This window comes from Phascolarctos cinereus, unplaced genomic scaffold (assembly GCF_003287225.1).
Source record: "Phascolarctos cinereus isolate Bilbo 61053 unplaced genomic scaffold, phaCin_HiC Scaffold_7;HRSCAF=346, whole genome shotgun sequence".
Lineage (NCBI taxonomy): Eukaryota > Metazoa > Chordata > Mammalia > Diprotodontia > Phascolarctidae > Phascolarctos > Phascolarctos cinereus.
Window position 1 is genome coordinate 31,971,994 of NW_027556180.1, and position 15,443 is coordinate 31,987,436.

At 40.1% G+C, this 15,443-nt stretch overlaps 1 protein-coding gene across 10 annotated transcripts in view; it reads right to left on the reverse strand.

Moving 5' to 3' along the window:
- Positions 1-12,461: 12,461 nt before the first annotated feature.
- Positions 12,462-15,443, reverse strand: part of TNIK (TRAF2 and NCK interacting kinase) — a 415,562-nt gene continuing 412,580 nt past the window's right edge. For all 10 annotated transcript variants that reach the window (XM_020980386.2, XM_020980405.2, XM_078147460.1 and 7 more), the window contains one exon: positions 12,462-15,073. In XM_020980386.2, coding sequence (XP_020836045.1) covers positions 14,990-15,073 — 84 coding nt within the window. In that variant the 3' untranslated portion in view covers positions 12,462-14,989. The remainder of the gene's footprint in view (positions 15,074-15,443) is intronic.

Genomic DNA, 15,443 nt, shown 5'->3' on the forward strand with positions numbered 1-15,443 from the left:
GTTGGTTGTAGTAAAGGACTGTGGAAAGGAAGAGGAAGGGCCTTTCCCCAGAATTCCCTGGAGATTAGAAGTTACAGACCATGTGTGCCTTAGATGTTTTGTTGCACCAATGTTAGATGTTTTAACTCCAAAAGGAACAGTTCTCTGGAATGAGTTTTGATCGATAGTTCTGCCCTCTCCCCCAATAAAACAATCACACAAATGTCTTGAAGAAAATGCTTTAAGAACAGCTGACTCATGAGTAGGGCATGCCAAGACTAATAAATCGAGGAAGAATGAGGAACAATAAGACTGGAGATAATGGATTTAGTGCTGGCTCAGAACAGCCATGTGTAACTTTGGCCAAAGAATGAATGGATGAATGAATGAATGACTTACTAAGTGTCTGTTAAGAACCTACTACATGCCAGGCACTATGTTAGGTACTGGGGATACAAAAACAAAAAGTGAGATTGTTCCCCCCCCAGGGAGCTTATATTCTTCTGATAGGAAATATAACATGCATAGAAGAGTTGTGGCCAGGGAAGGGAGTTTTGGTCTGGGGAGTTACAGAGATGGTGAGTGGGATCCTAGTGCAGTCCACTGTCACTCCCTTTGAAAAATCCAAGATCAATAAAATTTGATCTAACAGTGGTTTCCAGAGCAAGAGTAAGAGGCACCAAGTGGGGTGGAAAGGCAGGGCTGGCAAGGCTGATGGCATGATTCCCTTACTGGGTTGCCTCTGATTCTTGGTTTCCTGGTGGATGGCTGGATGGGTGGAGATGATGCTCTGGGGTCATCTAGATGTCTTTCCAGAGGCCTCATCTTATCTATGGGTTTCAGTTTCCTCTTTTCTTAACATTAACAAAGTCCTGTCAGTTCTGACATTCCATGCTTTTTCTCATCATTGGAATTTAGCATTTATCACCCTGTCTTATACAGAGTAAACACAATAAAAGCATTTTTGAATTTCACTGGCTAGCTCAGGTGATCTTTCCTGCTTACTCCATACTCTAGTCCAGTACACTAAGTCTAAGGCAATGGGCTCAATTCTCATTGAGAAGAGAGGGTTCCCCCTTCCCCACTCCATTGAACTGGAAGCCATCTTTCCTACAACGTGTAATGGTTCCCATTAGGTCTTCACCATTCATAGGATGGAGGGTTGATCACTCATGGCAAATTATATTGACAATTGTGTATGTAAGGCAGTTTCTCCAGGGGGACTATCCCAAATGAATTAATCATGGTGCAGTTCAACACAAATGGAAACATTCTGCTACATTTGGAAGATTTTTATTTGAGATTTCTGAATCATCTCAGGTGAAATTGCCCATTCAAATTCTCGAAACCATTCAATCAGGGATGCACAATAATCACAACACATCACAGGGTCTTTTTCTTTGGCCAACTTGTCTTTGATATCTGCGGGTTAATCCTTTGCTAACTGTTTACAGTTTCCTATCACTCCCTTTGATACATCTTTCTTCCAACTTGTGCCTTGCCAGGGTAAATGGTCGTTGTAAAAGATGTGATCAAATATCCGCAGGGTTAGAACTGGAGGGAATTTCCTAATTCTTCTAGTTCAGCTCCTTCATTTTACAGATGAGGAAACTGAGATACACAGAAGCAAAGTTTCTTACTCCAGGTCATGTAGGCATTCCAGCTGGAGTTGTCTGACTCCAAACTCCATGTTCCTTCCACTGCCCCATGCTACCATCATTAGGTTTTTTGTTTTGTTTTTAAATTTAGTGTGTTTTTAACTAATAGGTAACCAATAAAGAGAACTCAGGTCAAATGTAGGTTCAAGTGTCAGCTGCTTACCAAACACTAACATGTTCTAGGAATGTACTGACAAGCAGATATGGATAAACCAATGATCTTATCAGTCCTCCTTTTCCTCTATAGTCCCCGGGAATATCAGCCCCTGATATTTACCTATCAGATTTCCTCTGAGGAAATCCAAATGTCCCTTTAGTGTTCTAACCTGTCTCTAGGAGCACTGGGAGTAGGAACTGCTATTTCACAAATGGAGATGTAGAAGTCTAAAATGCTTAGACCAATTACTAGCGAGAGAATACAAGTCTCTTCTCACTAGACTATTTCTGTAATGAGTCATCCTAGGATTGAACTTGTTCAAAGCAGCTCCCCACTTCAGCTGGAGAGCTGGGGGAGAAACATAGACACAGAGAATACTCTGTTTTCTCCCACCTAAGTACCCTGGATGATGAACGATGTTTCAGCTTCTGTCTCGTAATTATTGCCCCATCAGAGAAACTCAAACTAATTTTAGAGCTGATTCTTTTGTACTTGCTAAAAGCATCCCTCCTGACTTAGCTGCTGCGCTGACTGCTCCCAGATTCTCTCCTAGGGAGATTTAGCTTCACAGTTTTAATCTATTTACTACCTTGGTGCTCCAGAGGCAGCTTCCTGGTAGGCAGAGTAACTCGGGAAAGTTGCCTTGCCCTGGAAGCTTACTCTTTGAGATGATGTCTCACCTTTGTGAGTGAAGGATGGAGGGGCTAGGGGGATTAGTGGGTCCCCCCCCCAGGCCTTTGAGTACTTGTACATTGTAAATAGGGTCCTTTTAAAGTGTAAGTTGGACAACTGAAGTGCCCTCAAACCTTGAGGCCTTGTCATTGGCCCTCTGACCTTTCTCTGAGCCCTTTTGGCCATATTATTTTAGGAAAGAATATAATAACCCATCTTAAGTTGCTTTTTCACATTTCGCACCAGCAAGGAACCCGACATGCAAATGGATCCTAAAAGAGTCTAAACAGTATTTGGTCTTATGATCATCCTATTTAGAGTCCTGAAATATTTGAGTAAGAAAGGACTGGAGAAAAGAATCATCCAGGCTTACCCATGTCATCCATGGGCTCCTGGGATTTAGTGACACAAAGTTAGAACCACCTCACCTGACTCTCAGGCCAGTGATCCAGTGGTCCAACAATTAAATTGTCTTTGGCTTTCACTCCAGGTTCAGTGTCTTTGAGGTTGACCTCTATCATTTTCTCTGGGCTCATTTTCTTGCTTTGGGGATGAAATAGGATTCCTGACTGACCTCAGAATTTATTTCTTCCCCTACTCTTTATATCTCTTAAGATTTGTGACAGATGTGATTTCTTATATTGGTGTTAATTCCCCAGTATCCTAGCCTGAAACTCAGAACCCTTAATGGGAGCAATCCAATTTTCTGAGCTTCACTTTTATGTTGCATTTAGTTAAGCATAGGTTATGTTGATGAAAAGCATTTTAAGTTAGTAATAGAAATTGTAGGTTCCAGATTTTACCCATATGTGGAAAATTCTTGAATGTTTGCTACAATGTGTGATTGAGATGATTGCCCTTTTCAGTGGAAGGTCCTTCTCCCCATCACCTTCTCCATAATTATTGAATTGCATAGGGTTAATACTTTATGAAATATACAGAAATATTTTGTGTTTTCTATATTAGGATGGATCATTGTGTAGAAATGTATGACTTCTAGTAACAATCTGAATGAGTTGGTTGGAAAAGTTCATTTTTAATATCCTCCCTCTATCAAGTTGTTAGTACTGCTCTTCTCCCCGATTAGAGGTATATTGTTTTTGAGTTGTGTCTGACTCTTCATAGACCTGTGGACCATAACATGCCAGTGCTGTCCATGAGGTTTTCTTGGCAAAGATACTGAATGGTTTGCTATTTCACTCTTCAAGGCAAACAGTTGTGTTCAACTCTTTGTGACCCAATTTGGGTTTGTTTTTTTTTTTTTGGCAAAGATACTGGAGCAGGTTGCCATTTCCTTCTCCAGCTCATATTACAGATGAGGAACTGAGGCAGACAGGGTTAAGTGACTTGCCCAAGGTCCCACAGTTAACGTCTGAAACTAGATTTGAACTCAGCTCTTCCTGACTCTGGGCCTGGTGCTCTATCCACTGAGCCATCGCCTTTCTGTATACAAGTTGTATCTCAATTCCTTTTTTGACTTTGTACCCCCAGCATATCCCACAATGCCTTGAACACTTTAGGTGCTTATGTGCAGGTTTAATTCAAGTAAATTGAACATAGGCAAAACCAAAGTCGTATATTTGGGATGAAAGAAAACTATGCGTGGTACACAGTAAGCATTTAATAAATGCTTCTTTATCCACTCAAGAGAGCACATGGATCTGAATGTTCCACCCTTAAGCTGAGACCCTACATTTCCTGCCAAGGTTGTCTGCCACTGCCACCATGTGGATAAGATCTCTGTTCCCAATGATGATGTCCAACTTCCAAACCAAACTCCTGAGATTTTGGACTCCAATTACCAGGATCAGAATTAGAACTCAAGACCAGAAAGATGTGCCTCACTATTCTATTGACATAGGGCTCACCCCATTTGTTTCCCTTACTTCAAGGCAGCTTGAGATTAGAGCTGTTCAGGAGGAATATTTGGATCTGGAGCAAAGCTGAGAGAGAAGGTGGGGAAAGAGCACCCCTTGGTGAGATTGGATTCAAAACACCAGGGGGAGGAAGTACTCCCCTAGAAAGTGCTGATGGTACCTTTTTAACATCAATGCCTTTGGAGCCAAGCTCCAGTTGCCCAGCCCTAATGAAAGCTCTAGGGCAGCTAGGTGTTACAGTGAATAGAATGTCAGGCCAGGATAGAATGCATCAGGCAAGACTCATCTTCCTAAATTCAAATCTGGCCTTAGACACTTACCAGCTGTGTGACCCCCGGCAAGCCACTTAACCCTTTTTGCCTCAGTTTCCTCATCTGCAAAATGAGCTGGAGAAGGAAATGGCAAACCACTCCACTGTCTTTGCCAAGAAAATCCCAAATGGGGTCACGAAGAGTTAGATATGACTGAAGCTACTAAACAAAAATTAAAACTCGATTTGAGAAGCTGGCCAAATTCATTGCAAAGTTCAAGACATCCAGATATTTCCTTTCCCTGAAGGGGCTGAGATATCCTCATTTGCTCAGCACATATTTATTAGGTATATATGATAAACATTCTACACATCCTACAAAATCTGCCAGAATTTCAATATTAGGTGGATCCATTTCGTTCATGGGCAGAGGCTACAGGAGTGTTATTTTGGGTAGCAGTTGGATTAAATCTTACATATTTTTTCCAGGTTGTAAGAACCTATGATTTTATATGCCAGGCACTGCAGGGTTGCTGTGGTTTGGTACGGTCCATATTTGCATGGGGATGCACCCAGAGACCCAGAAAAGCATATGTAGTGAATTTGAAAATGTTTGGAGCTGTGGCATTTTAAACTCCAAAGAAGTTCTGCATTAAGAAGTTGAATGATGGAATAAAGCCTTGTAACTGACCAAGCCCTCCATGATAAAGTTCAGATTTACAAGGAAGACTTCCCTATTTCTTCTGTTGCTATGGGATGAAATTGGACACCAACCAGCCTTCTAGCATTGCCACCGATTTACCATGACATTATTAAACATAAGGTCTATTTTAAATTTCACAATAACTTCATCACTGTTTAACTTTGAGAAATTGGCAACAAATCTCTATTCTGAAGACTGGAGGACCATTTTGCTTGACTGACTCCCAAGGACGTCTTGGGAGTGTGTGTGTGTGCTTCCCTTGCTCATTTGGTGTATTGGTCATTTTCAGATAAAAATAAGAGCCTTCCGTTCCTGGGAGAAGTGACTGTGGGGGGGGGGGCGGCAAAGTAGTAGGTTGCCATGAATTCCAAGCTCAATTGATCACTTTCTCCATTGGCTTACTGAGTGCATCTCTACTTGTTTCCTTGGCCACAGGGTGGTTGTGTGTGTGCCCACTGTGACCTTGTTGGCTGTGGTTTTGGTTGCTGCTCATCCTGACCACATTTGTCAAAATGACGCCAACATTTGAGTTTCAGTTCTACGGCCTTGCTCTTCCAGCTAAGGTACCAGAGCACAATGTCTCCCATTCTGGTGCTGGCATAATGCAACCTGGGCGTAGTTACTTGTAAGGATGGCATGCCAGGATCCTTTGGGGTCAAAAACAAAACTACAAATTAAGGCTCATGTTTAGAAACTTTGATGAGGTCCCATAATGGGAATTTCTTTGTAAGTCAATTTTAGGAATAGTCAATTAAATCAAACCAACACAATTTGGAAAACAGGGTGAAAGGGACCAGCTTCAAAGAAAACTGATGCTCAAAAGTTGTCTAAGAACAAGTTATTATGCACGTGAAGACTGGGACCCTGGGGATCCATGTTGTCATGCACCCAGGTCTGTAAAACGGCCACCTCAGAATCCCTTTCAACCTTTTGGTTTCCGTTCTTTCCTCTGTAAATGAGAGTACTACTTACTATTTAATTTTTTCTTCTTAAGAATTTGAAGTGACGTATTATGGAAATACAACTGAGTTCAGAAAGGGAAGGTAGCAGGGAGCAGGCATAGTGGAAAAAAGCCCTGCGCTTGCAGTGAAGGAGACATCTGGGCTTTCCACTTCTGACATAATCACGTAACTGCTGTGAGCCTCAGTTGCCTTTATGTGTAAAATGGATTATGCAGCACCTGCCTCACAGGCAATAATGTATGTGAAGTGCTGTGCAAGCTTTAATGTGCTTCTGTGAAATTTCCCAGCTCCTCTTAGGATGGGAAAAAAATGACTTGGCCTAAGAGGATCCTAACCACGAATCTGCCTGCACGGCATAGCTCTGGCAGTGGGTATGTGTCGTTCTGCAATGCAGTGCATTCGTCACGAGACAAAGACTATAAATAGGGCAAAGGAGGACCTTTCTCTACCAGGTTCTCTTAATGTTCCGTTCATTTGTCTTCTGGTTTGTTTATTTATTTTTTAAAGATATTTCTTTTATTGACTTGACAAGGAAAATACAAGACCAAACAAAATTAAACTACAGTGTTTCCCTTACAGGATTTTGAGAGAACAATGACTTACTTCATGTGTAAATTTCCTACATTGTCATTTCATGCAACACACATTCAGTGTAACTGAATATATACAGGCTTCTGTGGCTCACGGAGTCCTCAGAACTGGATTAAAGACATATATTGGCCCAAAACATCGTGGGCTTTCTTAGTAGTAGCTTATTTGGAGCTTCCTTCATAGGAGAAAATTTTTGCTTTTGTTTCTTCCTTGTTTCAGAAATTCTTGTATTTTAATCCAAGTGCACAGATCAGACAATGAAAATAAATAAACAAAATAAAAATACCCTTCTTCCCAATAACGCTACAGTTACAGGGTCTCTGACAACTTTTTTTAAAAAATGAATCATTCTCTGTAAAAGCCCTAAAGAGATGATTGGGAATACTACTTCTCTGAAGGCTTTATTTTCCTCTAAGTCATTGGCCAAAGACCTAGGAAACAGGGTGGTTTCCAAAACAATAATATTGACACTTTCCCATTGAAAAATCTACATGATTTTTGTAATGGAGAAAAACAATCTAAAATAATACTATCTCAGAGATCCTGATACAGTATGCCCTGGACACACCAGGTAGGTGCTTGCTGATGGAAAGATTCGGTGATGTTTGGTGAAAAAAAAAGGACATGTGTATATTCAGAAGGTCCTTCCTCTTTTTTTCCTCCCTAAAGGCATCTTTTGATGTGTTGTGTTTTAGTTCAGTCTTCGAAATGAATGAAAAACAATACACTCCTGGGCCCAGGTGGTCATTACAAATGATAGATGACTTGCGATGTCAGAAAGCCCCAGCCTCACAACAGACCAAGACTTTTTGAGATACTGCCTATTATGACTTCAAATGGCATTAGAGCCTCTATGAAGAAAGTTTTCAGTGACAGCCTAAATTATAGGATTACATCTGAAAAGAAAGCTCTTCATACTCCTAAGTATATTTCCAAATCCATCACCCATTGATGACAGATTGAAATTTGGGAGGAAAATTTGAGACCTATAAAATGACCCACATACATTTGAGAATCGTAGGCACAGCAGAAAGGCAGTCTCTTTATAATATTTTACATTTGGTAACAACATCTGTGTTAACATTGTAAACAAGAGACGAATCAAATGTACAATAATCACAATCCAATTCTTTCTGTTTTAGGATTTGCTTTAACTAACCTGCCATCTGAGTTACTTTTTCCCCTGCTATACGTTCCTGGAGAGTTATACCTGACCTTAAAATTCTATTTTGATCCCATGTCTGAGACTTCCTAAAGAAAAAAGAGGCAAAAATATAGTATCATTATTAGTCTTACCAACACCAGGATTTGGGGTGGGAAAGGTAGAGAATTTATTCAGCTTGTGGAAGTGCTATGTACAAAGTCTGATTTATTACCATGAATTCAAGCTCATCTTCAGTGTATAGTTGTCTAAACTTCAGAATACTATTATAATCGTATCCCAGATTTGAAAAATACCCCCAAATCTTTTATTCAATAAGTCAACTAATCAATTTATCAATCAATAATAAACATGTATTAAGTGCCTACTATGTGCCAGGCACTTTCTTAACCTTAGGCTTTTGATAGGATATTGAACATCTGGATTTTTTTGGAAATTTCTATTCTTGGTTAAAATTTTCAGGTAAAGTAAAAAATGTTTCACATCTTGTAGGCAGCCTAAGATTTGGTCAGAATTTAAATGGGCTCAAACTATATTTAGGGGTTAAACATTTTAAAGGCATGATTATTATGTGCATCTTGACTCTTTTTGGTATTGGGAAGACCTAGAAGAATAAAGTTCTAACATAAAATCATGGTCTAATCTTGTTTAATGCTATGACAACACTTTAAGTTCTACTTGAATCTACGGACAGATTTTCCTGAATTTTGTCATTGTATTCAAATGTAGCAGTGACTAAAACCAAGGTATCCAAGATATAGCTCATGAGCCAAATTTAGTTTGTCTGACCTTGGGGTGTGGGCTGACTGAGGTCTTTGGTAAAAACACATTCTACCAAGTTAATTAGAGCACCCAGCCAGGAGCATAGTGGACAGATGCTGGATATGGAATCAGGAGAACCTGGGGTACAGTCCTGCCTCTGACTCTTACTAGTTGGGTGACTCTAGGTAAGTCAGTTTCCTTCTTTGTAAAATGAAATGATAACATGTATAGTATTTTCCTCAGAGTTATGAGGATTAAATTAGAAAATGTATATAAATCTCTTTGCAAACTGAAAAAGTGCTACCTAAATGTCAGTCATTGTAATTAGGACTTGGGAACCTGCTCGTGGCTACCATTGTGCCACTGATTACTGCCAGGAGTCATGGTAGCAGGTTTGGATCAATTAATAACTGCAAAAATTTTCCAGGTCTTACTGATTCTGAGGCTGGCTCTTTATTCATTGTACCCCAGAATCAGTAAGACCTCAGAAGTCCTTCCTTTGACATACACTAGCTGGGTTACTCTGTGCAAATTACGCCACCACTTGAGGTCCCCAGGCAATTCTAAGATTAGAAGCTGCTGAATTGTTGCTATTATGCATTTGTAGAGGGAATCTCCTCACTGGGAATGCCCTCAGAACAATGAAATCACAGGTCTGGACCTAAACACCAAATATAGCATGCACAAACATGGATATCTGATAATATGGCTCACTTCTGAAAAATCAAATCAGAATGTAACAGATTAGAAAATTATATTTGATTTCTTTAAATGGCCGCTTTTGAGCATCTAAACTTTCATCATGTTTTACTCTTTCATGTGTGTGTGTGTGTGTGTGTGTGTGTGTGTGTGTGTGTGTGTTTTAATCTGTTTGATTTTATGCATAAGGTCTGAAAAAGACTGACTCCTTTTTGGATCCTTGGATTAACATTTCCAAGAGATACCTCAAAGTTCAAAGTGAGTGAAATCAATTGAGAATGTCAAGAATTTGAAGTAAACATTATTTCCTAGCATAGATCCAACCTCAGGGAAGGATTTTTTTTTTCCATTTTTGGTTTGGTCAGAACATAATTTTTTCAAGAAAAAAACTATAAAGTAGCTAATAATTCAGAGTTATTGACCAGACTTGCACACAATATAATAGAACTAAAGGCTTTTGGAAGAGAGCAGGAGAGTTCCTTTTGAAACATCACAAGCTTGCTGTGAATTAATCACGTATGCTTCCAGTAGCAAAAACTCAATTATGTTCTCGTGATCAATTGGTAATTGTAGCTTGCTCTCTTTTTTTTAAAGCAACACAACATGTCTCACATCAATTTGAAAGCAATTAGCACATATGAAGGGATGCCTTTAAGAACAGACTCTCGAGGGCAGAACACTGTTAGCACAAGGAGCTCTCCCACACACTGGAAATGGAAGGACAGTAACTGGTATATAGGATGGGAAAAGCAGCCACACCGAGTCTCTCAAGAACTTCACAGACCATAGCCACGTTACCCTGTGGGGGCAATAAATGAAAACAAAATGGCCACTGCCTAATGGGAACCTTCTGTCGCTCACTCCCATCCAGTACACATGAAGAACCGAGAGACACCAAATCATTGATGGAAGAGAATGAGGCATGGACAAGTCACAGGAGCAGACGGAAAACTACTAGTGATCTTAGTCACCTGGAATTTGGATTGTTCTTTTATCGTGAATTGCTAATATAAAATGTTAGGGAGTGATCTTGGAAAAAGAGCTTATGGGTGGCCCAAGTACTAGAAAAAAGCCTCTTGGGGTATTCAACATTATCCCTCCTGGGAATCTTGTGTAACAAACAGATTTGAGTCCTCTTTGAGAATTTCCCAATTCAACAAAGAATCAATTCTCCAAGAAAATAATTCTCTGAGACAATCTACCCCAAATGGAGCCATCAGAATGCACTTGAAGCTTCACAAGCTCAGATCTTAGATCTGGAGTCGGGAGGGACCTGAAAGCTCATCTAGCCCGACCTCCTCGTTTTACAGATGAGGAAGCTCAGGCCTAGCCAAGATAAATGACTCCCCCAAATTCATCAACAAGTGTCAGAGCCAGAATTTGAACGCAGGTCCTCTGATTATAAATGTGAGTGTGACAGGACGTGTCTACATCATCAGATGAAGTTACTTTCCTACTAGATTTTGTTTTACATGTTTTTTTCATTATTACAAGGGGAGTATATAGGGATGTGGCTTTGATGTATAAAACTAAGGCATCAATAAAACACTTTTTAAAAAAAATATGCTGTCAGCCCTCAGAAAAAGCTAGTCCTTGTATAAGAAATGTAGCCACAGGGCAGCTGGGTGGCAAAGTGGATAGAGCTCTGGTCTTGGAGTCAGGAGGACCTGAGTTCAAGTCTGGCCTCAGACACTTGACACTTACTGGCTGTGTGACCCTGGGCAAGTCACTTAACCATGATTGCCAAAAAAAAAGAAAAAGAAAAAAAAATGTAGCCACATCAGCCACCTTAGTACCAATTATGATCCAACCCTTTGATTATATCCTCGTGTCCAATGGGCTATGTATAGGCATCTGCAATGAACTGAACGACATTGGCATTTGGAGTGCTACCATTAAATCTCAGAACCTATATCTATAGGTTGGACAGGACCTTAGAGGTCATCTTGTCCCTCAGGGGCAAGAATGCCTTCTACCTCATCCTGACAGGAAGACTGCAGGACACTTCAATGGCTTTTTACTGGACAACCAGGTAGTAAGAGATATAGCAAGCTTCTGGAATCCTACTGGTACTTTCCAAAAAAAAAAAAAAGAATCACACTATTCTTTTTTATATCAAAAGAAAATTAATTCTATAAACTAACCATCAAGGGTGGGGGGAAACTAAAAATACTATTTTTTGAGGTGTTAATTTAAAAGCATCTTTAAAAACCAACAAATCAAGAAACATAGGGCATAGTGGAGCATGCCTGTAATCCCTGGTGCTGGGAAGGACAAAACTGGTGAGTTGTTCAAATTCAGGAGTTTTGAGTTGCCTAAAAGTGGCTAAAGTATCCACACTGAGTCTGGAACCAATGTGACGAGCCACTAAGATCAGAGGGCCATCAGGCTGCCTGGAGGTGCCAACCATGATCAACCCCCACAGTGGCCACTGAATTCTCTAACCTGGGCAAGACAGGGAGAACAAGTCTTAAAAAAAAGTCACAAAGGGCAAATCTTGAGGTTTTCTTCAAGGGGACCACCATGCTTCCTGGGGAAGGGCAATGTAGCCCAGGTTGGACAGAGAACAAGTCAAAGATTCCATGCAGATCTGCAATGGGCTCAGGCGTGTGAGTGTTCTCAGCCGTCTGGGTATGATAGAGAGACCTAATCTCAAAAACATAAAAACAAAAAAGAAAGAAAGAAAAAAAAGAGAGGTTTTTGGCAATGAGCTGGGCCCCAGGGCCTCTGAGTCAGGAGCCCAGATCTGATGGAAGAAGATGAATTTTTCATTGTCTAAATGAGCACAGGCACCATGGAAGTTCTTTAAATGACTTAAGGATGAGAGAAAGGACATACTAGTCAGGGGATCTGAGAGTCATGGGACTTGCCTATAGTTAGCACCCAGTGGAAAGTCCAGCACTTATAACACAATGCCTTGTGCATCCTAAGTGTGTCATCGAGGCTGCTGAATGGAAAAGTCTCAGTACAAAAATATAACAGGCATGGCTCGATGTTGAACTCGTGTGTTTTATTGTTGGCACCAAAAATGCTCAGGTCCTATTTTATGTTAATGTACATACTGTAAACACGACTGCATGAATAATTTTCTTATGGTTCTGTTTCAATGAATCTAGGTTTGAAAAAATACATTCACAAACTACCTTATGTTTAAACACAATGATTCCCTTTTATTTCTTAACTGTACCCAAAGACCCACAATAAAAAAATCATTTAAAGCTGTGAGTTCCGAACTTGTCGCTTAGGAAAAAAAATATATATCCATTTGCAACATAATTCAAGAAGCCTCTGATTTAAAATACCCAGCAGCAATATAAAGAGCTGGTGGCAATCCTAGCCAGTATCAAGACCAAGATCACTGGTCCTTCTTCACGACAGCATCCAATAGTTAGAATAGTTGCTAAGTTCAATCAGAAAAGTTATTGCTGAATTTGTTGCACTAGACTGGTGTGAGCAGTCCAGATGAGCATTGGAGAATTGCACTGATTTTGGAAACCCCAAATGAGGACACCTCCATGATCAGTCAGAGAGGGTCCTTCCTTCAATTTCTTTTGGTTACCTGCTCCAAACCAAAGGTAAATGACTTAGGTACCTTGGCCCTTCGGAATTATTTCATAATGCAACATGAATATTCTCCATTCCCCCCACTCCCCCTACCTCCCAATTGTCAAACAACAGCACCAGTGGATCTCTGATTTGTATTTTGTTCTCATTAACAGCTCATCCAGACGCTCATTTATTTTAGGCAAAATCATCAGAATAATAGATTCATCAATTCATTACTGTATCTGTTATGATCTCTTGGGAACAAATGCCATTGATTTTTTTTCATTATTCAAAGATTCAAATTTGATCGATTACTGTTTTGTTTTTGTTTTTTAAATATTAAATACACCTGAGATTGCCAATTGAGCTCTCTATATGTCTCCTGGAGATAACACTGCTGTGATGAACAGCAAAACAAAAACAAACAAAACGAGGTAGGTTAAAACAGGAAGCGCAACACCTTGAGACCACAGGCAGCCATGCTTGTAGCTAGTAAACAAACAAACCAAAAAAATCCGAGACATTCACGTAAAAATGGAAATCATCTGAGTAAGTTTATAAGGACACAATTCAACCTGAACTAAATACATACATATTTCTGCACAGATGTTGTTCACTGTATGTTGGGTAATTTAGAGGAAGGTAAAATGATTTAGGGTCTCAGAATTTTGGCCAAAACCCTGCTTCCAAGTTCTCTAACTGCTGGGCTTAATGATGCCTGCTTTTTCTCAGGTTGTCTTTTTTTTTTTTCTCACCAACCCAGAGAGGCTATAGGCAGCTCAGAAGCTTTTACTTTATTTATGTTTGTTTAAAGTCACAGTTTTCATCTCTAGAAAGTGGCACCCACAGAAGAAAGAGATGGGGTAGACCAAAACCAAGCCGTCACCCACACCTCAATTTCCCCGGCAGGATTGGGGTACATCAACCAAAGTCCAGGCAAAATGATGCCTAAGCCAGGTGAGCTCTTAGCCCAAGAGGATTTGTGCATTCTTGTAAATATCATGGCATATTTTTTCCAAAAGCTCTTCTTCCTTTCTCTGAAACCCATTTGCCCTCCTGGTCTTTTGCCCTAACCTGTTGCATAATCAAGCTGTGGGAAAAAGATGTGCTAAAGATTCCCTCCATCTCCAGAGCCAACTCAACCATATGGCACTACTACCCCATCAACACGCACCATTATGTAAGGTCCATATGAAAATATGGACTGACAGACTGACAAAAATGGTAGTTGATTTATTAGTCTAAGGCTAGTAGTTTAGCCATTTAAAATCTATTTCCCAAAAGAGGGGAAAAACTAGTATTTTTCTTCTCTTTTTAAAAATTCATTAACTAGTTGCTGTCAAAAAGCAACCTTTAGGTTGGTGAAGGCAAAAGATTGCTAAAATTACCCAGCTATACAGTTATGGCCTTCAGAGGAGAGAGATAAGGTACATTTATTGTGCTGTCTCTCACCATTCAAAATTGGTAATTTTACAACATTCTGCATACTTAACGCTAGCAGGCAGACAGAATCCAAAGAAGATTCATTTTTCTCAACACCATTTCCTTCCCCATTCATATAAAGTAAGGGACCAAGAAGTTGTTTGTTTGTTTGTTTTTTTAAAGCAAAGAGTCATAACCCACTGTAACACAGCAGAATAAAAGACCACACAATGTTTACATCCCTAGTGCCGAAGCGCTCACGGTCCATCTCTGTTCAGAGACAGTGTGGCATTCTTGGGGCGCTCCGAGAAATTCCTGCCTCTTGTCTCTCTCTCTTTCTCAAACAGGCTGCAACAATGAAGGATGGACTGTATTTGGTGGGAGAACAGGGTGTGAGAAGGGAAGGGAGAGGTGGGAGTGGAGGAAGGGGGAAGCAGTGTGTTCAACCAAGCCTTCTGTATCTGCCTCTAGACTGGCATAAGTCCACATGTGTCATGTTCTTTTAATAGAGAAACAACGCCATGATGATGAGTGCCAAGTGTTCATCTGCTACCAGTTCATCATGGAATTTCTGTTGAGGGTCATGAAAAACACTTGGCTACTTCCTCCAGATCGCACGGATGCAAAAAATACCTGTTTGAAATTAAAAAAGAATTAGTTCAATCACATGGCCTTTTTAATTTTCTCTTTTTCAATCGTCCATCCATTTTTCTCTTACATGTTTTGTCCTTGTTATTATATATTAGTTTTTAAGACTCAATGATCAGTGTTTATAAAGTGCCATGTGATACAGTGCAGGATAGAAATGTTCATAGGTTTATCATCATCATCATTATTGTTCTCATTTTTAAGCCAAGTGATTGGTGCTGAAGGGACTCTCTTTTTAGAGGATTGACCTTGTAAAACCCCCCTTTGTAAATGGGTTTAGACATTCAAAAAGTTATGTGGAATGCCTGTATGATGTGTGGGAATTCTAGCCTCAGATCCTCAAATTCTGTATTCC